The sequence below is a fragment of the Melanotaenia boesemani genome, chromosome 21, assembly GCF_017639745.1.
Source record: "Melanotaenia boesemani isolate fMelBoe1 chromosome 21, fMelBoe1.pri, whole genome shotgun sequence".
NCBI classification, from domain to species: domain Eukaryota; kingdom Metazoa; phylum Chordata; class Actinopteri; order Atheriniformes; family Melanotaeniidae; genus Melanotaenia; species Melanotaenia boesemani.
Window position 1 is genome coordinate 3,985,018 of NC_055702.1, and position 26,124 is coordinate 4,011,141.

The 26,124-nt window shown below is 41.6% G+C and overlaps 1 protein-coding gene and 1 long non-coding RNA gene across 13 annotated transcripts in view; one reads left to right on the forward strand and one right to left on the reverse strand.

The window, feature by feature from the left end:
* On the forward strand, positions 1-18,004 carry LOC121632287. The gene is made up of 3 exons (XR_006008904.1): positions 1-11; positions 5,831-5,837; positions 17,925-18,004. It is a non-coding gene; the product is annotated as an uncharacterized LOC121632287 (long non-coding RNA).
* The window catches only part of exoc7 (exocyst complex component 7), a 15,035-nt gene continuing 4,179 nt past the window's right edge, over positions 15,269-26,124 (reverse strand). Inside the window, exons 6-22 of one of the 12 annotated variants that reach the window (XM_041973615.1) lie at positions 24,063-24,230; positions 23,698-23,709; positions 21,656-21,748; positions 19,774-19,842; positions 19,472-19,617; positions 18,795-18,947; positions 18,608-18,706; positions 18,472-18,534; positions 18,219-18,285; positions 17,524-17,562; positions 17,352-17,417; positions 17,155-17,275; positions 16,956-17,051; positions 16,820-16,883; positions 15,893-15,934; positions 15,675-15,808; positions 15,269-15,528 (exon numbers count right to left, since the gene is read on the reverse strand). In XM_041973615.1, the coding sequence (XP_041829549.1) occupies positions 15,426-15,528; positions 15,675-15,808; positions 15,893-15,934; positions 16,820-16,883; positions 16,956-17,051; positions 17,155-17,275; positions 17,352-17,417; positions 17,524-17,562; positions 18,219-18,285; positions 18,472-18,534; positions 18,608-18,706; positions 18,795-18,947; positions 19,472-19,617; positions 19,774-19,842; positions 21,656-21,748; positions 23,698-23,709; positions 24,063-24,230 (1,535 nt within the window). In that variant the 3' untranslated portion in view covers positions 15,269-15,425. The remainder of the gene's footprint in view (positions 15,529-15,674; positions 15,809-15,892; positions 15,935-16,819; positions 16,884-16,955; positions 17,052-17,154; positions 17,276-17,351; positions 17,418-17,523; positions 17,563-18,218; positions 18,286-18,471; positions 18,535-18,607; positions 18,707-18,794; positions 18,948-19,471; positions 19,618-19,773; positions 19,843-21,655; positions 21,749-23,697; positions 23,710-24,062; positions 24,231-26,124) is intronic. The other 11 variants (XM_041973616.1, XM_041973620.1, XM_041973618.1 and 8 more) reach the window with 11 other exon arrangements.

The window sequence follows — 26,124 nt, forward strand, 5'->3', positions numbered from 1 at the left end:
TGGTGGAATTTGTAACAGTATTCGGTTATACAACACATCCATGTAGGGAACGGATGACTTGAAAAATTTAAGTTTTCACCAATCACAGAGCTGATGGCTTTCCATAGTCTGCCTAGCAATGAAGAGCTGGAAAAATGTTGATATAATGACAACCTACCATCTGATATTAACCCTTTACATTCCTTCACAAACTGGAAAAAAATCTCAGGTTTAATTTCCTCATAATACATCAGACCCTCTGAGATCTGACAGATTTCTGACAGTACCCCTCTGGTTCGAGTTCACCTAGACTCTGTTGTTGGGTCCTGAAGTTGTTTGAAGAGGTCTCTTTCTTATCTATTACAGCTGCACACGCTGGACAAGAGCCTGTTTTCTTCCTAGTTGAGGCCATTAGGCCTAAATTATCCAAAATCTGTTGTTTGAACTCAGAATGCTAAGCCTGGGCTTTCCAGTCTGGTCCTATTTCTTGCATCAACTTTGCTCTCAAGTGACTCTTTGCTTACCAGTCAACACATCCTCTTAGCTTGCTCCCCCTGTTACACTGGTGATGTGAGACCATTTCATCAAGTCCTGGAAAGGCTCACAGAAACGACACATTGGTTTATAAACCACATCCTCCAACCTTTTTACTTCCTGAAAAGTCCAATTTGCCACACATAAGCCTCTGAGGAGAGTGGACACAACCACCCTGATGTAATTGCTCAAGGCAGTGCAGTTCCAAGCTGGCCATCTATCAGCTTCAGGTCTGCAGTGCAGCAGGGGTGAAGAAAGAAGTGACATAATGTGGGTGGATGTAGGTTTTTTTTTTTTCTTAGCTCTGCAGAGGAAACTTGTGTGGAGTAGCAGTGTGCAGAATTAAGAGGGGCCCATGGCTTTGTTGATTTAAGCAGCATTCCTCACGCTATGTCAGTGTGCTTATTACTATACATTTATCCAGATGCCTGCCAAGGAAGCACGTAAGAAATACGTGCAGCCCTTTGTGCAGGATTTAAAGTGCTAATCGGCAAACTAAAAGTATACAGTCATGCTAGCAGCCTCCCCATCATGCTGACATGCTGATATTCAGCAGGCTTCATGATTAATATGAAGATTCTAATGTAATTTAATTAGCTAGCGTGTGCACTGTTAGCCACTATCCTCTTATCGAAGCTGAAGAGAAATTATACGTTTTCTAAAATATTTTGGTCAAAACCTTCAATTCCAAACTTAAAAGTGGTTTTAGGAAACAAACTGCCCTCCACAGAAGTCAATAGAGGTCCCAACAGGGCCGGGACATTTTGGTTTTGACCCCAGTGTCAGAACAATTTTTGTTTTATTTATTATAAAATACTTTAAAAGAAAGAAATAATGTTTTCAGTCATTGAGGCCACTACTAATGATGTAATATTATTAAAAAAATAAAAAATAAAAAACTGTACAAAGCGTTTTGTTTTTGTTTTTGTTTTTTTAATATACCCACCAGCTTTTATTTATTCTCTCTCCATTGATTAATTTCTTGTAGAAATAGTGGTGGTGGCAGTTCCTCCCATCATCTCTTTTTGGATATGTAAAGTCTGGATTAGTCTGGTATGATCTTCTACTAACTAACTCAGTCTTTACTGCACCACTGAGGGATGGCCAGTCAGAAGGATCTATGGTGCTCCCAGGCTTGAGATGCCTGCAGGTGGCAAAGTATTAGCTGAGCATGATGTGATTGTTGCTCCTCCACCTGAAGGCAAATACATACATGCAAATTTGACGTTAGTGTACACAATATCAAAAATAAAAATATAAAATGCAAATACAAATGTTAAAATGTGTCATTTGGTTTTTGTCCATGAAATTCTCTTATTTGCTTGTACTGATTTCTAAGATTCATCAATATTAATAAATTACAACATATTGTAAAAATGCAAAAATGTACATAATAACTTCACTGTGATTAAGCTATTTTAGACTGTGCTTACGCTAAACATTACTATACTACATCTAATATAGACCAGCCAATAGAACATGATAGACCAGCAGTCAGAAAAATGAATGTCAACTTGGTTTGAAGAGAAAACAAGTCACTGAGGTTTTTAATTGTGGTTTAATAGATAGTATTTAAGGAACTTACTTGTTTCAGGCTGGGTTTCTGTGGTCTCAGTGGTGTGTGTTTAACTGGTGCCTGAAATGCTAGATGTGGCCACATCACCTGCATCAGCCAGATCAGTGGCATTCAATTAAATTTGCAATAATGATTAAAATAGTGGTTGTAATTAGTTTCAGAGGGATGAAATGTTATTGGGACTTCCATGTGTTTTCATTAAAGTCTAGTAAATTTTGTCAGATGCTTATGAGCTAAAATTATTCATACCAAATGACTTACTTGCTTCAGGCTGGACTCTGTCATCTGCGTTACACTGGTGCCGTGAATCCCTGAAGCTTCCCAGGATGTCCCTTCACTTTCACCCGTATTCAAGCACATTATATAGCCAGACAAGCAGTGTTTAATACAATAAGTGAACTGATCGTGGATCACTGGATCACTTTTAGGAAATAACTTTTGTATTTTATATTTATATATTTTAGTGTCGGCCTACTTAAAAGTATGAATGTGGCTTGAATAAACAGACTCATGTTCCTGACCTGTTTCACTGGTTCCTGGTGTACTACTACAGGATGTCCCGTCTCCTGCAGCTGTATTCAAACACAAAGTTGATCCACGTTGTTAATTAGGCTACTGCATTTGGTCATTTCTATCATCCTACCACATAATTGCATTCTTCGAATAAATGTTATCTGACATTGTACCACTACCACCACTACTATTAACACTAATAGGCAGCTCCATGGCTGAACACTACTACTAATAATAGAGATAATAACTATAGTAATAACTGCTAATAATAATAACACACAAAAACAGCAACAATAATACTAGTTGTACATACAAAGTTCAAAGGGGGGGGTGAACCTGAAGGTTCAGGACCTTTCTCCTGCAGATGCCGGCCTCTGTAAATATTGCCTGAGTGCATCTGGGCAATTAAAGAAAAAAATGGTTTTTAGTATTGTCAGGATTGTATTTTACTGTTATTTTGTCATGTTCTGTTTTTGTTACTTGTGGTTCAGACATCCTACTGGGCATGGTGGTGCTAATTGGAGATTCTCCTCACCTGGTGGTAAAGGGAGATGTCACTCACCTGCTGTTTGACTTTCCCAGCCTACATAACAGCCAGTTTGCAGTCCACTCGTCTCCAGATCGTTGCCTTACCCTAGTGGTACAACACTGGCCATTAAGAGATTTGTTTGAGTTTTTTTGTGTACAGTCTTACGCGTAACTTTTGTCCTGTCTACCTATCTTTGCAGAAGAGTGTCACCTTCCCAGTCTGAAGATCCCACCACAAGCTGTCAGTTTGGCCTGCTGCCCTGCCACCACCCCTGCCTCAGTTGCTTCCCAAGGACTCTGGACTCACTTTAAATAAACCTGTTACCGCTTTACAGAATCTGCTGTCTGCTCCTTCCTGGATCCTGCCTGTCTTCCTGCAAACCCTAACAAGTATACATCAGGAAGGGAACTGTAGCATAGGACGGACACCAAAAATATCCCCAAAATGGTTACCATACTGTATGTGTGTGACAGAGAGTTATTATTATATTGAATGTAGAACCACAGCTTAACCTGCACATGCTGGAAAAAACAGTCTGTGTTTCTGAAACATTCTCACAGCACCACTAAATTTATCGTTACAATACCTTTTTGACCGATCAGGACAGGTCAGGATATTTTACTAAAGGATGTGTGATAAACAGTCAAGTGATTTATCAGATGATAAACATTGTTTATTGCCTGACTCCTGCTACTGCATGTTAAAATAGCATTACAAAAGCATCTTTTATCCAGATATTGGGGATTTAACCCTTACATCCATGTAGGTTATATGAAGTTACGTTAGCTAGCAAAAGGATTAGCAAGCTAACAAAGTAACAGTTGATAGAAGCTAGCAATGAAATTTTTTTCTGTTATACAAAATACTATTTAACGTTTGACAGCATAATGAATAAGATGGCTTACCTCTAGAGTGGGCTTTCTTTTCTTCTTCTTCTTTTCTCTGTTTCCATCCTTGTGCACCAGAAGGTTTAGATCGCCTCTTCATTTTGACAATGTCAGTCAAGCTTAATAAACACCAAACAGAATCTTTCCTGACGTAACGTCGTAACGTTAAACGTCTGTGAGAGAGTGTATCATGAAATGCGAGTGTAGGGAAACACAACATATATCTGATGTAATCATATTTGAGGACACTTTTTGGACACTTTTTCTAAAAAAAAAAAGGACATGTCCATGTAAAAGAAGATATGTGGTCATCCTTCATTATCAGAGGAAGAAAGGAAAAAGAAAGAGATAAAGGAGCAGCAGATGAGATAAGACAAGTCAACATCAGACTGATTTTTACTGGCTGGAGAGATCTCAGAGAAGAGACAGGATGCAAAATGGATGCTGGATTAGTCATTAGCGGCGTCTCTGTGAGAAAACTTGCTAAAGTTCAAAAGTGGGGCTGCAAATATTTCATGTCTCACACCAAATTTATTTAAGCAACAACCCAAAACTACCATGCATCAGTGAAGAATGTAAGTCAGTGTATAGATGTAGGGGCTGCCTTTATGATGCAGATTCCTACCGGTGCTGAGCCCAGCTGCTGAGCGCTGACACCAGACTGCCCGGCCAGACGGAGTCGGCCGGCGGGTGAAGCAGCTACCGCTCCGTTTTATGAGTCTCCACAGCAGCTGAGCTGCAGTCTGCTAGAATCATTTTGGTGTGTTATTACCAACTGTGTGCATGTGTGTGCTGTAATATTCAAATAGCAAAAGAAAAAAAAACTAAAAAGGTCTCCATGGCCCTGCAAATTACAACTCTTAACAGGATGACATCTGGCTGACTTTATACACTGTGGGACTCGGAAGTTAAGTCATTTAAATCACATTTGGATGATTTCTTCATTAAGTGTGGCACAGTGATTGATTTCTTTATTTTCCAGTGAGGTTGTTTTTGATCCGTTCAGTAGATGTGATCCATGTTTGTGATCCCGGAGACGTTTAAAATGAGAGGAAAATGTGACATCATGAGGCACACCATAACTCAGTTTGTGGTTGGACATGTTTTTCAGTAGTTACAGAAGCCTGAGTCGCGTGTGCCTGCCTCCTTTGTGAATCATCTCTCTTTGACAGTGTTCATTTTCTGTTTAACAGTTTTTGTTTTGGAGGATGACTTCAGTTGATTTTGTTGCAGCTTTTTTTTTTTTTTTTCTCCTGTTTGGTTTTGTTTTGTTCTACTTGTGCCAGATCTTGTGGTTTTCGCATGACGAAAGTCGGCATAGCACAGCCTTTTCCGGAACGGGGTGAACACACTCGGCCAATAGGTCCTTGAGTTTCCACCGCATAACAACAATGTTTCAATTTGTCTAATCGGGGGTATTTAGGCTAAGTAAACTATCACTCTTCAGGATTTTGTCTCTAGCCACAGCCCAGTCATGCAGACCTCTTATTTAAACCATTTGTGTGCGGTCGAGAGTGGGAGTGAGGAGGGCGGCCAGTGGAGATGACAGGAGGGTTGGATAACTCAGGGAGAAAGTCTGGGATGCAGAGAGTGAGAGGTCTTGGCAAGAAGCTGGAAACCACACGCAGCTTGCGTGATTGTGGTTCTCTCACAGCCTTCTCTGCTTTTTCCTCTTTACTTCCTCTCGCAGCTCACTGAAGCACCTGCAGGCTCTGACTTTCTAACCCCTGAACTCTGTCGCAGACCCTCCAACTTCGATATGACGTCATCTCACCGGAGTTGGGTGGTCTGTGAGTAGCAGGAGAGGAAGAGATTTGTAGTTTGGCTCAACTCCTGTGCTTTGTTTTTGCAGTCAGTGACTGCGAGGACTGACACATGAGTATGCCAATGGGAAGAGAAGGTCAAATATTCAGTCTGATTGCTGCTAATTGAACTTATTATTCTGCACAGAATGGACATTCAGCAGTACAAACATCACACAGAAATCGTGTTTTTAAAAAGCTGATTCAAAATGAGCTTGACAAACACAGTAATCCAGTTAAAGTTCCCTTTTATGTACAATATTCCCAAAATAGGCTGCTAAAAGCATCTACATCTATTCACCTTACACTAACACAATACATTTTTTAAGAAGTACAGACTGAAAATAGTCACTCCCTCTAAAAGTGAAGCCAAAGTTCAGCACCGCTGATTGTCATCAGGTGCTAGCTTCACAACATCTCAGATAGAAAAAAAATATTTAGCACAAATATGGTCCAAATAAGCAGTTTTCTTTGACCCAAATTTGGCCTTGACTTACAGCAATAAGTGTGGCTGTTGAAACTCAGTCACATCACCACCAGATGTGGCCCACAAGGGAACTGCCATAATCTATGTCCAGACCAAGCAGCAAGCTGTAAAATGTGAAGCCTATGTATGCCAAAAATTGTAGTTCACCCCTCGTCCGCTAGGGGCTGGCTCCAAAACAGTCAATCCCCATAAACATAAAAAACCTCTAATGGTTTAAAATGAATCCTTATCTAATAACTGAGGATGTGTGAATACATCTGCCCCTGCCTATACCTCCGCCCACCAGCAGATGGCAGTGTTAGCACTTTTTATTTTAAATTCCAGCTCCATTTACGTCATTCTTTGTTTACTGCTTCTAAAATTTAAGCCATTTATCTGTAAATGTCTGATCCAGAGAAAAATGCTGCAGCTCCATACCTTATGTTTTTTACTGTCTCCTTCAAATAAATTAGTTTCTGCAAACATCTCCTCCGGCTTGCGCTCTCTTCTCATTTCATTGGTTCCTCAAAGCACTTTTGTCACTAGGTACAACATGCTCGGTGCAGATGGGTATTTTTTGCAAGCTTTTTGACTTGAAGCATTATTATCAGAGTAAATTCAATTACCATTGCACGTTGGTAATGAAGCCAATACCAATTTGAGTCAGATGTGTTGGGGCAGCGAAACATGGAAAACCTGCAGGTCTGCAGCTCTTGTAGGACCAGACTGAATAGCCCTGCTTTAACACCTAATGTATGTTTCTGAGACCTATTACATCATTTTATGGTATTTTTCTTCAAAGTCATATTGTGTACAGTCTGATGCTTGTCTTTGGCCCCCTGGTGGATACTTTTTGCACTACAGTAATTCTAATATTCATTCATTTTCTGTACCACCAGTCCAATTAAGGGTTGTGGGGGAAAGTGGAGCTTATCCCAGTGATTAGCAGGCGGTACACCCTGGACAGGTCGTCAGTCCATCGCAGTAATTCTAACATATTACATGGTAATAAACAGCACACATATGCAAATTATTTATTTATCTATCACATTTTATAAAAGCTGAATAGAGACTTCATATGTAAAGGAAAAAATTTGATTTTCTGCTCATCATTTTGTGGGTCAGGCATTAAAATGTTAAATAAACAGCAGCAGGGGTGGAATATTAATTGTGATTTCTGGCCTATATTAAAGCAGGAAATATACAAATGATCTCCCTTTACCTACAGAAAAAAAATCATTATACTCATTAATAACATCACCAGAATTAGGACAATTCACTGACCGGATTCACTTGAAAGACATCTTAGGAACAGAAGCTCCCACTTAACCTACAGAGGAGAGAGAAGAAATCTCAAAGACGTTTTAATGTTTTCAGAAGTACAGTCGAGTTTTCTTCCTCGCTGATTTTCCTCCCTTCTTGTCAGGTAGTTTGCACACTCGCTGGAACTGCTCACAACTGCTGGACGATTTTTACTTCTTGAAACTGTGTTTCAGGAAACTAAGAGCCACGAAAAGCAGAGAGCAGAAGTATGAGTTTGATGTGAGCTCAGTCTGGTAAATACAGCTGATTCGGAGTCTCATCTCTGGAGACTTTGCAATCAGACATCAAACAGGTCTTCGATGTAAACAGCCTGTGATTACAGATGTTTCTCAACATTTAAACATCAAAGTCCTTTCACTCACACTCATTGTACTTGACAGAAGATTAACCAGAATATGCCTAAAAACGGAAAAATGACTGATTTAACTCTTTTTCATTGCATATCAGTTTAATTCATACAGTACAAAAATGCATCTGATGGTGCTGTGCATACAGGAAACCAGCTCACAGTGTGTGGGTGTGTTTCTCTGCAGATACCCCTCTTTTTTTCCTGCTTTCCAATTGATCTGACCTGGTAGGAGAAGCTTTAAAAGGACATTCAGAACGTTGATCCTTCAAACTCTTCAATCCTTCTTTTTGCTATTTTCGTTCCGCCTCTTTTTTACATAGAAATGCAACATCCAGACACGATGTTTCTCAGCTTCACATTCTGAGGCTAAAATGATGTAAAATGAATGTATGAATAGATGTAGCAGCATAAAGGCCGACCAGAAGAAGAAAACAGAATTTATTCATTAACAGAACTTTGTAGAAATAACACACAGATCAACAGTGACCAAACCTTTTCTCATCTGCATCATTTTCTCAAGTCTTGGCTTTCAAGAGAAAAATATTGGCACTGAAACAAACACACAACAAGTTATTTCCATGTTTCCACTTTTTCCTCATTTCCAGTTATTCCTGCTACTATTTACCTGCTATCCTCACTAAACCAACTCCAGCTCAGCTGCTTTGTGGCGCCACCGTGCATCAGAAACGTCTTCTTGGCTTTATTCCAGCCATAGAGGAGCATTATTTTTCTTCTTTTCACACACACATAGAACTTTCTGCTCACTGGTTGATCTTTGGCTGCTCCTGATTGGACGCTACCATCAACCTAAGCTCTCTGATTGGTGGAACGTCTGACAGGAAGAGGCATCATCATCATTTCTAGGTCTAAATAGAGGTCTCTTAGCAACATAGTGTTGATAGCAAGCTTTTTTTTATCATGTAGATGTGATAAATAATGCTGTTGTCATGGATAATTGTGGATTTATCATATACAGTCTCTAAATAAACAACATTTTGTGGCTGGATTTTAAACCTCCTGGAAGCAATGTAAATGCCTGGAAAACTTTTGTAGACCACCTGAAGGTTAAACTACCCCGTCACAATTTACCCCACAGAGTTACACACTATTTCTAAGAAAATGTTGACAATATAAGTGATCGTGCTCAGGGGTGCCGGTGATCTAGCTTTAGAGTTTTAAGGGTTAAATTTATATCAATTTCAGTCCTCCACCATGTGTCTGCTCTTTAAGATACTTATATAAGAATGCTATTTTTACCTTTCAGACCCATACAGATCAAGGGGAAAGCAGCCTCGAGCTTTTCAGACAAAACCCTCAGAGGATCCAAAGGATGCAGAACCTGATGGTGCAAATATCCACACAATCACCAGCACTACCTTTTATTTGAGAGGTCATGGCACCCCTCACCAAGCCCAACTCCTCCATCTCAGTTTTCTGCATCGATTTAGGATCATAAATGGCCTCATAAAAGTTTGAGAGGGGACGTGAGAGCCAAGATCCAGACCCAGCCAGCAAGTTTTAATGGTACAGGTTTATAATGAAACACTCCCAAAGCACTGACGTTATCCACTGGACACACGCACACATTAAAAGAGCACGCTATTAATAAAGTGTAGGACTATCAGCGTGGTGAGACATCCAGCAGTGTGTGTGTGAGTGTGTGTGTGTGTGTGTGTGTGTGTGTGTGTGCGTGTGTGTGTGTGTGTGTGTGTGTGTGTGTAAGTACTCTAAAAAGACCATTAGCAGGAGTTTTATCTGTCTGTGTAACACTGGAGGATTGTCATGCAGGTCTTTTAGGTTGCTCGGGCAGAGCAGATGTTTTGAGGTCATTTCTCCTCGATCCGCCTCCTTGAAAACATCAGCACCAAGCATCTCTTCATGTGCTGTAATGACATTACCACTTCCATGAAGGAGCTGCAGGTAATGGTGCATTTAGTTTGTCCATGTTGTTCATTCCTGGTCAGAGCCCATTGCCTCCACCTGCTGCTACACACACATACACACTAATGATGTCTTTGAATTAAAGTTCAAATATTGCCATGTGTGGTCACTAGCAGTCTGCAGGCTCCTTTCAACATTCCTGCACTGCCCAGCCACTCAGCAAATGCCGGTGATGTCACTTCTTGCTCAGGGGGTTCCTGCCATTGGTAGCTGCAGACAGCTTCTCAAACATGACTCAGGTTAATCTTGATCTGATACCCCCGCTGAGCATCACATCCTGCAACAGTCTGAAAATTACACACTGATTAATTACGCACTGCTGCGACAGCTGCCAGCCGGCCCCCGACTTTTATCTGGCATCATTTCTTATGCTTCATCGGCTTTGACTAAACGCTCTCAGGAGGGCGTCGTACAAAGGCGAGGCCAGCATTTGTCAGTTGTAACTTTTATCACTGCCCAGCAGGTCTGACACATGGAAAACCCAAATGACTTAATGCATCACAGAAGCCGCTGCGTGCGAGGTTGGTGGATGCTGAGATGGAAGTAAACACAGAGCAACATCTGTAGCTCTTCTGAGGCAGCGTCCACCAGCGAGGAGTCTGTTCAGCAGCTGCAGCAGCGTCTCCCTGAACCGCTGCTGCCATCTGCTGCTGGACGGGCTACAGCGTCAGACCCAAGCATGTGTCTGCAGCATGTCAGGAATCTTTCATCATCATGCCCACGTTTACAGCAGAGATGTGCTGATTTCCCTCCAATCTGATACCATGAGTCAGTCTGGTACTGATCCCATACCAGTGCTCTTAAAACAGCCTCCATTAAGGAGAAAAGAACTAATAGTTTACATACACTTGAAATTGGAAATAAAATAAGAAATGCCACAATACTTTCCCAATACCTACATTTAAAGTTTTCCACTGCTGTTTGAATAGCCATTAACTGCACCAGTCCTTCCTGATTTCTCCTACTAGGAAAAGAGAATAAAATATAAGTAAAAAATTATTTTGAAACATAAATGAAGTCACTTTTATTGATTAAATAATTGTTAAAAAACAAAGTTAAAAAGGTAGTTTGGTTTTAAAAACGGTAACATTATATTTACCGAGAAGGGCCTGAAAAACCAGTGAGAGAATCTTTAAATCTTGTATGAACTCAGACACGTTACTCCACGCTGAACTCACAGTTTTTACTGTTGCATTTATTTATTCATGTAGATTTGAACAAAGCCTTAGTTTTATGCATGCAGGCAACTCATGTTGTTTTAACGTCAACACAAAAACCTCATCACAGCAGACAGACAACATCACCCAAAATTCCCCAACAATGCTCCATATCACCAGCAGCCACTCGTTTTCCTCCCTCTATAAATATTTCCATATCAATCTGCACATCCCTAGTTTATACAGGATTAATACAGCCTGAAGTTTAAAGTGCTTTTTTGTCCATCAGGACATCATCAGTCCAGTTCACTAACATCTGCAGCCTTTAACACTTTATACCTGCACCTCACCGTATCACGAAGAAGTGCAGCAGTTGTCGGCGCAGTCAGTGTTGCATCAGCTAGAATTACTGTGAAACTAAAGGAAAATATCAGAGGTTGGCCCTTTTAGCTCAGAGGAAGTTAAATATATAGTAACGAAAACTTTCCATCCTCATGTTGCTCCATTTTCACATCTGTGGCCCTGCTGAGGCAGTTTTCTGTTTTTATTACTCACTTAGTGGCTTTAATTTTAGCTCATCAAACATGCACAGTAAAAATAAAAGTGCACATTTGCAGCTACGATGTATGTATTTAATCCAGCTTCTCAGAAAATTGTAAATTAAAACTTGTCGCACATTATTTTCAAACTACCGCACGTTTAAACCTTTCCTGTCCTGCTGTTTGTAGGATGTTGTTCTTCTGGAGGAAACTACAAGCAAAACATGAACCCAATAACAACCTGGAAAAAACTGAGGATGTCAAAATCAATTCATCAATGCACAGAAGTTCATCTGTGGAATTAATGTGTTAGTTTTTTTTAATGCATTAACAACTAATTTATTACTCATGTCATAGTAAAAGTATGAATTTGCCATTATTTGCCTTGTCACAGCAGTGAATCAGATCCACCAAAAACTACTTTATCCTCCTTATTTATGAAGATTCTTCCAGTTTTCCTGCCTTATTTTTAGAGGATGCTGAAGGATGGCTCGTTTGATATATCACACAACAAACCAGGCAGTCATCACATCTGACATTCTGGTCCACACTCCTCACCAGCGAGCTGTAATGGCTTCCATTACTACTCGTATCAGAACTCGGTTTGACAAAATCTGGTAATGCATGTCTAGAGTTTTATAATGTGCTATATAAATAAAAGGGATTGGGTATCAGAGAAACAGAAAACTTCTCAGGAACCTGTGGATGAAACAAAAATAGCAGGAGGACAAAGCTAAGGTCAAATAAACTCTTCAGACATCAACAGCTGGTGGTTATAGCTAGAAATTTAGAGATTGTCTCACAGCACGATCAAATCAAACATCCTTTCTGTACATTTGTACAGTAAATGTGCTGATTGGTTTGTTTCAGGACAGTAAATGGAGGCCTGTGGGTGTCTGTTGTCTTCACCACAGTAAAGACTGCAGGGCCGATACCACCAAGTGGTAAAAATCAGGTCATTTTGTAGTAAAAGTAAACACCAAAACCCAGTGTTCAGTCCATCTCTCAGCACTGAGTTTGGTTTTTGTGAAGATGAGGATTAGATGAGTTAAACTGAGCTCTGCTGGGTCTTTAATCAGGCTTCCAGGATGTTCGATCACAGCCTCATTCAGGCTCCTAGAAGAGGAAACAAGGCAGACGCTTCCTCCTGGATAAAAAAAGCTGCCTGTTAAATTTAGTCAAGTGAGGCTGTGAGCTTGCAGCTGTTGGAGGAGATGATCACCCTTGTCGTAGGTGTGTGTGTGTGTGTGTGTGGTTATGCATGAGAGTGGGGTCATCAAGGGTCTTTGGGTGGAAACACTTCAGTAAAGTCCAACCAGCTGCTGAGACTGACTAATGATGGCTTTCTGATCAGATCGTCCTTCTGACGTGTTTTAACTCATTTCTGCTCAAATGTTTTAATCAAATAAATGTGGCACAGATTTATTTGGAATATTTTGTAAATAAAAGTCCCATAGAAACATTTTAATACTGTGAAATGTAACACTAAATGGATAAAAAAGTCAAAATGAAGCAAAGAAATGAACGCTGTTCGATATTCGCTCTTTCCGGTGCGCCCACGTGCGTAACTACAACAAAATGGCTGTGAACGGGAGCACGTGACATGTTAGCTCATGACGCACTTTCATGATTATGGTTTACTACGCTGTGAGTTTTGGTCGAAGAACAGCGTGGATAGACTGAAAATGACCACAAAAAGGTAAGGAAATGAAAAATGTGGCTGTTTGTGAGAATATCTTTGGGATTTGGTGTATTTGGTGATAAACATGCTGTCAGATAAGGCTGCTGTGATATGCGAAGGTTAGCTTTGTGTTTGTTTTGAGACTGACGTGAGCTGCTTGGCGAATATCTTTTTATGCTTGGAATCATATGAACGTGCAGCTTTTCTTGTTTCATTTGATACCCGATATGTTGGGGTGGAGTGAACGGATCACGCGTTGTGTTGCATTTTGTTTCGGGTGTTACTGGTTATGGTGGCGCTGTTTTAAAGTTGTTATTAAACAAATTCTTTGACTAAATGCCTTTGGAGAGTTGATTTAGTGGCATTAGGTATTCTTCTTTGAGACACATTATAAATAAAATATCCTTACATCACTAAAGTAACTTTTTTACACACATGAACTTGTGTTTCCACCAGTTGGACCCACGGGTGGGTCCGTCAAGCTTAAGAGGTTAAAGTATAAGATAAAAAGTTAAAGTCAACCTTTTATAAACTGCTGCACACAAACATCCTGTTCTCAGTTTGTGTCTATGCAGACCAGCAGCATCAGGGACAGGTCCAGTGTGGCTGACTCCTGCATCCTGTTCAGACATCAGACAAGAAGCTGTTTGTTTAAAGCTTCATCAGCAGTGACAGTCTGCTGAGTTTGAGAGGAAAAATTGAGACAATCTAAGATGGGAATGAATGTATATGTGAAACCTCAAAGGTCTCCAGACTGTTACATTCTAAGAATGGGAGAAATTGTAAAAGCAACGCTGACGTAATTAATAAACGAGTTAACTAAGTTATGGTTTATGGTTTACTAAAGTATGGTTAACAATAACAGAGAAACCCACGAAACCCTCAAGATCAAAGCATTTTACAGAGCAGAAAACAACAAATAAAAATGTATAATTATAACAATAATCTGCAAATAATAAAAATCATATAGACAGTGATGAAGGGAGAAGATTACCCTGTTCCCATGTTAATTAACTCACCACCAGTCAGAACTGGTTTTAGCCACATTAGGGATTCTACAATTAATCATGGTATTAAACACTATAAAGATCCCTCAAAACTTTCCCTTGAAAGTTATGGATAAATTCAGCCATTCGTATGGTTTCGCTGCAGCACCGGCTGGAACACCCAGGAACTACAAAGAAATATTATTTAACACTAAATAAACTGCAACCAATCTCAGATGTATCTGTACATGTTTATTTTATACATTAAAGCAAAAGACTACATTACCGGCATCATTACTGTCATTTAGCAAATGCTTTTCTCTAAAACCATTTACTGTGGGCTGTAGCGTCCTGCCTAAGGGCCCAAGTGGAAGGCGTTACTGTTCACCTCAGTGGGATTCGAACTTCCGTCTCCCGCACTGCGATGACAGCATCTGCCACTATTCTGTGTATGTCCACGCTGTCCCCACCAATTAAACATTTTTACGCTTCTCAACATGATCCATCAGGATCCCTGTCTCACCCCAAAAAATTCTGCTTCTTCCCTCCTGAGCCATCATGGAAATGATGTGGTGAATGATTATGTGCGTTCACCTGACCATTTATAGCCACCATGGGGGCGTGGGAAGGCGTTCCCTCCCATGCGCCTGCTTTAGAGTAGATTCTGATTTACAAATGGAAACAGGCATGGGGCGTGCATGCGCAGGCTTTTAGAAATCTGAAAGCTGAAGTGCGACGCATTTCCTTTTTGCGCAGCAGACGCCACAGAGCAGCAGCTGCAGAAACATTTTAATTTAATCTTGCCTCATTCTCCCCTGCTGGTTAGTTGTGTACAAGAAAAACGGTCTGGAAGATTTATAGCTCCTGTTTACTGCCTTAGAGGAAATTATTCTGTGATGCTTCGAAGCACTTCCTGCATAGAAATCCATTAAAGGCTCATAAGAAGTCATCATCTGGATACTCCCTGGTCAACTGAAATGCTGCATGTGTCAGGGACAAAAACTAGTCAGAATGATTCCGTTTATTTGCCTGAAATGTGAAGTTGGAGCAGCCAAGTTACATAAATACATCATGTGCACATCTTTGTAGGAAACATTCAGACACTGCGAGGGAGGCGGTAGTTTGTGGAGAGGAAGAGGAGCAGGACCAGATCTTCATGCAGCTCACGCGGACGTGTCGAACAGTTTCTCGATCATCTCCTCCACTTCTTCTGGTCGATACTTGTGATATTTCTCAGGGTTCTTAGTGAACGAAATGTTGGCACATCTGCAGGAAACAAAAGGAAGTTGGTTCAGTAAGAGGGAGACAAATTTTTCATGATGGAGCTGGTGGAGAGATGTAGTTTTCTTTAAACTGCTTCTCTGACCACCTGAAGAAAAGCTGGTGTGAGTCTTGGTAACAGCGCGTCTCACCTCTGCAGGAAGGCTCTGTAAGCATTAGACACCACCTTTTTCTGGGCCTGGCGGATGAAGTCTCGCCGCTCCTTGTCTGGGATGGCCCAACCCTTCTGGATCTTGCACAGTTCCTCCAAGCCGTCATTAAACCCCTGAAACAGAAACGGGTCAGATCTGCAGCTAAAAATCGACTTTTACAGGTCACAATGTTTTTCTTTTGGGATTTAATGGCTCACCTTAAATTTGTCTTTAATGACTTGTCGCTCTTTATCCTTCAGCTGGAAGAAGACATGATTCGGTTAGGTAACAGACACTTTAGTGACCATGTGACATGGGGCTTTTTAGTTTTTGTACTTTTAGGCAGTTTGTTTTTTCATAAATGCAAAAACTATATTTATTTCCTATTTTGTTTCCAAAGTGAAAATGGAAAAACAGACAATGTTTTGGAGTTGAATTGGAAAACGTTCCTCCTGTGGAGACTCGCTGTCTTTCTAACGCCCACATTGGACATCATTTCAGGACGAGTCATCACACGCTCACAATGACAGAGCAATCTGAGCGAGATTGGTGGTGCAGCAAAGTCAGAGTTTCTAGAGTCAGGAAGTTTACTCTGTTTGAACCTGCTGATCACCATGGTAACTGATGCTGGGGTCATCACCTGCTCTGAATCCAGAGACATTAAACCTAAGCTGATGTGTAACTTTACAACCACACTTAGTGTTACACTGATTTAGATAATAATATAGTTCTGATTTGATACGTCTGGGAGAACATCTAGAACAAAATTAGTAAAGAAGGAGCTCCCTTCCTCTGACCAAACAGAAGCGGATTCAGAGCAGGTGATGACTTCAGCATCAGTTACCATGGTGATCAGCAGGTTCAAACAGAGCCAGCTTTCAGACTCAAAACTCTGACTTGCAGCTCACTTAGATTCCTCTATGTGGGCACGTGATGAATCACACTGAAAAGTCATAAACAGTCGACTCATGTCAAACAGCAACGAGCCTCCACAGATGGAGGAACACAAATGCATAAAATACATTTTCATAAAGCTAATTTTTTAGTGCTTTATCATCTTGTTGTGAAAGACGTTTTATAAATCACAGGTGATTAATGAAACATCTGGACACTTGAAGGGACTGAGTGGGAGATGAACTCCTGACCTTTGTCCCGGGTTGGACAACAGGCATATTCCGGTCTGTCAGGTGCTCCGTGACTTTCAGCCAGCTGCAGCAGAGACACGTCGGGTTAAAACCAGCCAGAAGTGAAGGACGTAAACCCTGACGTGTTAAACTTTACCTGCGCTGGTACATATCGATCTGCTGCTCAATCAGCTCCTTGTATAAAGACTCCGCTTTTTTCTGAGTCACCGTGACCAGCTGGATCAGCTCAGACCTGCAGACACGAAGGACAGAATCATCATGGAAAGGATCAATAAACAAGATGTCGGCATGTTTCATTAAAGTGAAAACGGCCTCATTATCAGAGGGATGCTGACTTCTCCAGAGACTTGAGGATGTAGTTGTAGTTGTTGTGGAGGAAAATAGCACTCAGAGCTGCATCCTCGTACACTTTGGATTTACTGAGCAGGTTCAGCTGCAGGTTTCCTAAAACTTTACCTGAAAGAAGAAAGCAGCAGGTCAGTGGTCAGTTTGCAGAATAAAAGACATCTCACAGTAAACAGGAGGTACTTGCATATGTAAGTGCTGAGGAGCCGCTTGTTGAAGTCGGAGGTGTAGCTGCTCGCTGACGAACTCGTCTCTGGGAAAACCAAAGAAAAAAGGTTTCTTCTCATTCAGCTGCAGCTACAGTGCGACAGAAAACATTCAGAGCTGGACACTTCGGGCCTGCACAGTCTTCTGCTTACCTCGGGGGTCTAAAGGTATATTGTAAGTGTCCCCCAGAACTAAAAGGGCCGAGGCAAGCCAAAAGAGAAGAGACAGAAAAAGGCACAAGTGCAAAAAGGTTAGAAGAGATTTGTTAGTGCAGAGTAAGCAAACAGTCATCAGCCAGGCGAGGAGGAGGAGCGAAGCCGAGGTTAACCAGAAACACTTAAAACCAAAGAGAAGCTGCTTATAGATGGAAAGAGAAGCAGATGGAAAACCAGGTGGTTAAAGTGGGATGCGCCTTTAATTAATGTCTGAACTCACAGAATCACCTTCATGGAGCTTTTAGATCACGTATTCAGACGGTGGCGTGTTTTCTTGTTTCAGCTTAGAAAAGTGAGCAGCGTTTCCTGCTCACACGATGACTTCCACACACCCCCAGTTTTATCACTACTGTTAAACTGGCTGCTGCTGTCACACACTGAGTGAAATCCATCTACATATGAGCTGCTTTGGTGGAAATCTCCGGCCAGTAAAAACCTTTTGGCTGTACTGATTGTGTGATCAAAGGCTGCAGTTTTGTAGCTTCAGTTTCCATCAGTTACTACACAGTCTCCAAATCAGAGCTAAAACACTGAACATCACCGTCTGAATACTTTCAGCCGGACCAGTTGGTGATATCGGTGCTCAACCTGGGGGGGCAGCAGCAGGGAGGGGGGCGTTAATGTGACGGTACCTTGTGAGGCCAACATGGCTCCTGCTGTCTCGTGGAAGTCCAGCAGCTGCTGCAGGAACAGGATGGCCTGCAGACGAGAGAAGAAGCAGCAGCTCAGTTTGTTCATTAACCTGAGGCGCTGTGCTCTGTACTGTCAGCCGTTCCCGTGGAAACCGTGTGGACCCCCGCACACGAACAAACAGCAGAGTCCTGGTGGAAAATGCGTTCACTCTGACGAGCACAAATACATTTACAGGCAGGGAAGAGGACTCACATTACTGGTCAGTTCGTGGACCGTTCCGTCTTTAGGCATGTTGTATTCTTTATCAGGATCATTCTGTTAGAGAGAGAATATGGTAAGCGATTGATCAATCAGTGATCGCTAACATGTTAAAGCATAGGCATCGTGCCTTGATGCTGTCTGCAAACTCCTCCAGAGCTTTGGCTCCGATCGTCTCCATGGAGGTGATGAGTGTGGGCAGCTTGTTCTTGGTGCTCGCTGCTGTTCCCTGCACACAGAATGAGCAACATCCAATAAAAAAAGAGCCATCAGATCATTTTCCCGCAGCGTCTGAAATCTGAGCGTTCAGCTCGGACCTGAAGCGTCGAGTCGAACTCAGATTTGTTCATTTTCAGGTGTCGGAGGATGGGGAAGATGGTGAGGACGGCGGAGTAGTCGTGACGCATGATGGCCCTGCGAGCTGCAGACACGATGTTGTCTCCCTCCAGCATCAGGTTGTCCAGCGCCTCCTGAGGACAGAAGACAGGATGACACAGAGCCTGCAGGGAGGAGCTGGTCTGGTGGGCGACGGTCCGCCAGGAACCTTTCAGTCCTCAAACCTAAAAAGCTCCCCAGGAACTTTCACCTCATATGTCTGAACTGTAGAAGGAAACTTCCTAAAATAAACAGTGAAGTACAGCGTAATTTGTTCCATTTAAAGAAAAGATAATCACTTAAAAAGTAGAAAATAAAAAAGTTGGCTAATTATTGCAGTGATCTGAAGGTTACTGTCTGACGATGAATAATATCCAGTGAATATTTATTCATGTTGTGTATGTAAATGTAAAATTTAAATATTAGCCAGATGTGAGGGTGGTGGGTTTGGTACGTGGTCTCAGACTAACGTTTCTCTGCTGAGTTTATGTTAAATTATTCATATTTGTTATTGTGTTCAGGTCTGAAGTTAATCGTCATTACAACTGATCAAGATAAACATCTAAAACTTGCAGGACTATGGCCCTCCAGGACGGCGTCATCGCTGGGCATCTCTGACCTGAATGAGGGAGTCGAAGGTCTTCTTCTGGTGATGCTCGGGGATGATCTCCGTCAGGAGGGCGTACTCGCTCTGAGCCAGCTTGACGAAGGCACTGATACAGTGGATGTAGGAGTCTATCTCGATGTCCAGGACGTCATCCTTCCCTGGTGAGGTTGACGAGCAGAACTCCAGTCAAACAGAAACATGTGACAGCAGTTGTGGCATGTGATTGGCTAAAGAGCAGGTTATGTCCAGACTACATGTTGTGCCTCTAACCAGCCCGTTTTCCTTCTCTTCCCCCTCGTGTTCCCGTCACTCACCTGCAGCGGACCCGTGCTTCTCGGTCAGAGCGTCTGAGTGGTGTTTGACCCGCAGGTCGTGATCGTAACCTGGTGGGTGGGGCGGGGCAGCGGGGACACCAGTCAAACACTCAGGTCATGACTAGACAGAGGACAAACCTGACCCTGGAGCAGCTGTACCGACCACCACCAAGCACCAGCAGTGGGGAGAGCGGAAGCAGGGGACGCCCACCGAGATCAGGGGGCAGGAGGGGCCCCGACAAACTGAATCAGTCGGTGTGTTAAGTACGAACCAGAAACCAGCTTCAAATGTCACAACAGCTTTAGATTTGTTGCAGCTCTTTAAAGTAAATCACATCCTGACGCACGGACACTTTGCTCATCATCACGCCGGCCAGAAGATTTTACATCAACAAGAAAACCGTCAGAGATGTCAGTCAGATATGAAGGCTGAGAATAAAACTACGGTTTAGCCTTCGTCATGAATGTAATTATTCACGTACTCGCTGGTGCACTATGTTGGTTACCAGAGGAGTTCACATCATAAACATCACAGAGGGTCCCTGAACCTTTGATCATTTTTACTACTGTCAACCCTCAGAAGATCTGCCCGGTCAAATTGGTCCCCATGCCGTCCCTACTGGTTACTCGCACTCTGCAGCTTACAAAGGCGTAGCATGAATTTGAGGATGTGCACAAACGACACATCAAGCAAACACAAACGCATCATGCCTCATTAAAAGCAGGTACATTCTTAGCCTAAGAATGCCTTTAGCTGAACCCCTTCATTGTCTAGTTCTGCTATGGCTGTTTCTTATAACGCTAACAATGCTAAACAGTCATTAAAGATTAACACATATATACTTCTAAGATATAAAACATTTAGAATTTTAAGTTCCTTATGTCCACATTTCAAATTGATGTGTCAAAGTGTGGAGTTTGTGGACAGAAATAAAAGGATTACAACATTTATTATCAGTAATAAAGAAAGCTATATTTATGAAACTGACTTTTTTAAAGCGGCACTACTGAACTTTGGTAGATTTGTGCCCTCTAACGAAGGCAAATTCAGCCTCCATCTTGGATCCTGTCTGTCCTCCCAGCTCCCTGCTGCCAGTAAAAGTCAGTCTAATGTCGATTTTCATCTTATTTCTTGCTCTTTCTCCCTTTCTTTTCCTTCCTTCTTTTGATTATGTCTTCTTTTCTTTCTTGAATCAGCCGTTGTATCGGTATCTAGCTGCTGGAGTTTGATGTGGTGCCGTAAAGCAAAATGCTGCTAACTTGATGCAGCGTCCCAGAAAAAACAAAAACAAAACGGTTCTCAGCCTTAGGAAGCTCCTGAGCGATGACGGCTCCAGGAATGCAGATAATAAAAGTCACTTGTGCCAACAAGTCAAAAAAACCTACTTATAAAGGTCAGAAAGTTACACGGTGCTACCTGAAGTTGTTTCATATGAAAACGAACCACAACCCGGAGCAGGGAGGGCTGAACATGGTTAGTCACCTGAACTCTGCAGCAGGATTTAAATCAAAATGTTCTGAAAGTATAAAACTATCACTTTAAAACATTTGATAGAGAAAATGTAAACAAGGACTACTTAAGCTGACATGAAGGGCAAGTGTGCTAATTTACTTTTTAAACCACTGAAGAAGAAGATGCAGAAACGTAATGGTGAATTTATCTCCATGGAGGAGGTCCTGTGGTTGGTTTGGTACCTAAATTTTAAAATGAGCGGGTCGGAGCTGATGAGCTTTTTTAGGGGTGTCGAGGTGTTTCAGGATGTATGCTGAGTCATGAAAAACTGCTTTTATTCCTCATTTATTAATGTGTGCACTGTGAAAGCTGTTGCGACTGCTGGGACATTTTTTTATCTGTATGAAACAGCTGATTTAGGTGCTTTACCTTCCAAAGGAGTGAGGTTAGAACCCCCCTTTTTCCCATCCAGCCCATGCTGTGAGTACTGTTTCAGAAGGTTCTGAGCCTTGCGAATGGTCCCTGGTCCCATAAACGCAGAGACAGAATCCAGAAGAGGTTGAGGGGGGCAGCGAAGTCCAAACAGCCAAGAAACACAAAAGGAAGAAGAAGAAGAAAAAGAAGAGCTAGGAAGTGAGTGATGAAATGCAGACACCACATCCCTCCACCACCAGGCAGCTAGCAGAGGTTTGTATGTTGGGGGGAAAGAGCTTAGCACCACAGCTACATAACAGGACAACCAGGTGAGACATCAACTACAGCTCTACAGGGCAGCTGTGCTAAACACAGTCCCGGGGTCATGGAAGAGAATACACAGGTTAGATCAGTTATAAACAGCCATCACAGTTCAGTTAAACAGTCACATCAGCATCATCATCAACAATCAGTTACATGGTTTAGAGATCTGCAACATGAACAGAAGTAAAATGATGTTTCGATGAGTTAGTCAGCGGACGTGTGGCACATTTACAGCTGCATTCATCAGTCGGGCAAACCACACAGCTGGAAATGGTTAGCATGTTAGCAAACAGCAGCCTCATCACGCGCAGCAAACACAGCAACATTACCACTTTCCACAGCTCTGGCTTGGTCTCCATAAAGATTATTAACCCTTAAACACAATGGTTATCATATCTGATACAGTTTCTGAGGCCTACTGCATCATTTTCTGGTAAAAACTCAGATCAAAACCCTGCTGTATACAATCTGATACGCGTCTTCTGCCCCCTGGTGGACACCTTTTGCACTGCAATAACTCGGATGTCTCACATGGTATTAACTGGTACACATATGCAAACTGCTTCCGTTTTGTTTTTCTCACATTTTGTTAAAAGAGGCCAAATAAAGCTTTCAGACGAAAAACAGAAATTTCTGCCCTTATTTCTTGCATCAAGCTTTAAAGGGTAAAAACATGATCTGCTGTAACTGAAAAAGAAGTTTGTATGTAAGATAAGACCAAACACAACCTGCTTCTGGTAAAAAGTCTGGATGCAGATATAAAGATTAAAACTGCATTCTCTCAAATATCCAGCAGGGGGCGGCTAACGTGGTTTCTATAAACACTGCGTCGCCATGCAAAACATTTAATGCATTTTCTGCATTTTAACCCCTTAAATGCCACTTTCAGAGATTAGTATATATTTTTTATTTTATTAGTTTAAGGTATTTTCTAAACCATGGAGGGGATATTTTCCTAGAATTAAAATTTACCAGCAACAATTATTCTGATCATTTTTTTTTTTTTTTTTTTTTTTGGCAACGTTGTTTATCTATAAATTGCGCCACCTGTCACCCTAAAACACTAAAATGCTCCTTTAATACAACATGACGCCCGTTTTCCCACTTAGGATAAAACAAGTGATACCATGTTGTTTGTGTCAAACTAAAGACGCTGAGAAATGAAAGTGGTCAATTTATTCAAGAGTTTTAGGTTTTAAAATGTTCCTGTCTGACTGGTCATGGCGGGTCTGGTGTTACAGTTTATGGTTTCAGGAAAAGAAAAGTCTACTAACTGGTTTAAAGTGAATAAACTAGAGGTGGTGATTTAGACTTATTTAACCCCACATTATCTCTTTATTCAATCTATTTTAAATCAAGGGAAGGGTGAACGGAGCTGTAACCTGCTCACTGATGCAGCTGCGTCTTTGATTTCAGCACAAGCAGGAAGCTGCGAGAGCTTCAATCAGACTCCAGCAGCGACATCAAGCATGAAAAGATTTTAAATATGTTTCATGATTTAATCGAGCAGATCGTGCCAGGTGATCAGCTGTTAATTAGCTACAAGCTCCTCAAACACACAAACACATTTATCTCCACAAACACGGACAACTAGACACCAGCGACGTCTGAGCAGAGAACACATGAACCTCTGCGACAAACACAAAAACTGACACGGCTTCTGATTGGTTGTGAAATGTGGCGTTCCACGGACAGAAGCAAGCACGATGCACACACTGAGGCTTTGTGTTTACCTGGGATGTAGACTGTCATCACAACACAGGCATGATGAAAGAGGAAAGGATGAAGGATGGTTAGAGCAGAGTGTAAAATCACAGGAAGACAGAGTGGCTGGTGGAGAACTACGGCTCAGTGTGTGTGTGTGTGTGTGTGCACATGTTCGTGTGTGTGTGTTATCATCATGGAGGTCATGGAGGAACCAGAATCATGTGGCTGGATGGATCAAACAGACTCTGAATGTGGTGACGAGACGAACGCCGTCAATCAATAATAAACATGACACAGATCAGCTGGTTTGTTAGTCTCATTGTAAGAAACGCTGCGGATGGTGAGACACGCCAACAGCTGGCGTCTGGGTGAGGACACGGATGTGGCTGACCTGGTCTCTTTGGAGCCTTTTTGGTGGGCGTGTCCTTGCGTTTGGTTTGGACGGCCGGCGAGTAGAGAACCCCGGAGGAGGCGCTGTTCTTACGGAAATGCTCCTTCAGGCCTTTGATGGAGCGATCCAGCTGGTTGGACCGGATCTGGAAGTAGACGTTCATAAAATCTGTGCAGGAGAGAAGAAGAGAGGATCAGATCAAAGCTGGTCCATGAGTTGAAACTTCCTAAGAATGTAGAGCTTCGTTATTTCCTGAAACTGCAGGTTCTATTCATGCTAGGTATAAAAACCATGCCTCCAGCGTCCTGGTTCATGATCCCCAGAAACAAATGTGGAATCCTGAATAAAGGAACAACACAGACATGTGGAAGGAGGAAATTCAACAAGACATTCCTGAAGTTTCTACACTGTAAAATATAACCAGCTGCCTTTACTCAAAATAAATGTGCAAACTCGTTAGAAACGAGTTAACAGGAACTATCTGGGCTGGCATGGAGCTGAGAGGGGGACAGGTCTTTTAACTCGGATCTCCATATTTGTAAGTCTAACAAGTACAAGTCAAATTTATAAGTACGATTAATTCTGAAAGTCAGAAAATACAAGAAGACTTTAGTCTGAAAAAGCTGTGCTTTTCCACTAAATGTAAAGTTTGGTTTATGGACACAAAAGATCTCCACCCGCCTCTGACTGGAGAACTCTGATTGGTTGTTGAGTGGAAGGGAAATGTGGGCGTGTTTGTTTGTAAAACCAGCTTGTTTTTTCTGACCAGAATACTCTGCTGCTATCTTTACCGAGTTCAGACTGAAGACGTACATTCCAACAAGCTTTTAGTTGGACTTGTTTCTGGTGCCTGAAGTTACAAACTTCTATATTTCTGTTTTATGTTGTGAATTTTATTGGCTTCGTTTCTCGTGACGCTCTTTGTGACGAGTGTCTGTGAAAGGTGCTGTATAAAAATAAATGTTACTCATTTACTTTTCTGACTAGCAGAGTTAACCTGTAATCATAGATTTGATTTGTACTTGTACTTGTTACCCTTACAAATATGGAAATACAAGTTAGAAAATGTGTATAAGTTACAGAGCATACATCTTAAATTAATTCGTCTTAATTTAAATTAACTAAGAACGTTGTAAGTACATGAAATCCGTGTTAATTAGAGGTGATGCTTCACAAAATCTTTTCATTTTCAATACACATGATTTAAATTTTACCTTATGTAGATTAATTGATTAACTTAAATTAATTTTCCACTGCTTTGCACCAGGAACTTGGTGTGTACGTCGCGTGACCTCCGTTACGGTGCAGCAGCTGCCTGCACAAATGTACCTTTAGAAGTAGAGATCATCAAGGGGGCATGAGATGCATTTTTCCAGTCTCTTCTTCCCAAATAACTTCATTTTAATTAATTAAAACAAAGAGAAAAAAGAAAATTACATTTTTATGATCAGAAAATAAACATTAAATTGTTTTTTTTTAGCTTTTTTATAAACCTTAAACTTTTTGTGTCATGTGACTTACTGATCAACTAAAAGAAAAATTACTTTTAAAAACTACTGAGTAATTTAAACTACTGCCAAGCGACTGAGCTAAAAGTACAAAGCCACACGCAATGAATTACCTCTAATTGTTTTCTTTAAGTAAAAGTCTGCAGCATTGTGCGCTGATCCGCCCAAGTCTTAACAACGACTTGATAAAAACGAAGTTGTATCTGTTGAATATGTTCTACTGAGGCCTATGTTAGATTTTACAGCGTTTGTTTTAATCCAAAGCAGATCCCACAGAGCGTCTCATGAGCTTCCCACAGTCATTTCTCTGGCTTAGATTAACACATCGTCCCTGACGGGAGGAAATGTTCATGTTACTTAAACAGGAGAACATCTGGATTCGGTTGGGACTATTTTAGCAAATTAAAGCAGATATAATTATGTGAAGTGATGGTGATGTGTTTTTAAAGGGGGGGGGGGGCAGCCTAGTGGCCACAGAGGTGGACTTGGTCAGGAGAACCCAGGTTCAAGTCCTGGGCTGGCAACCAAAGTAAAAACCACTGTGGGTCCCTGAG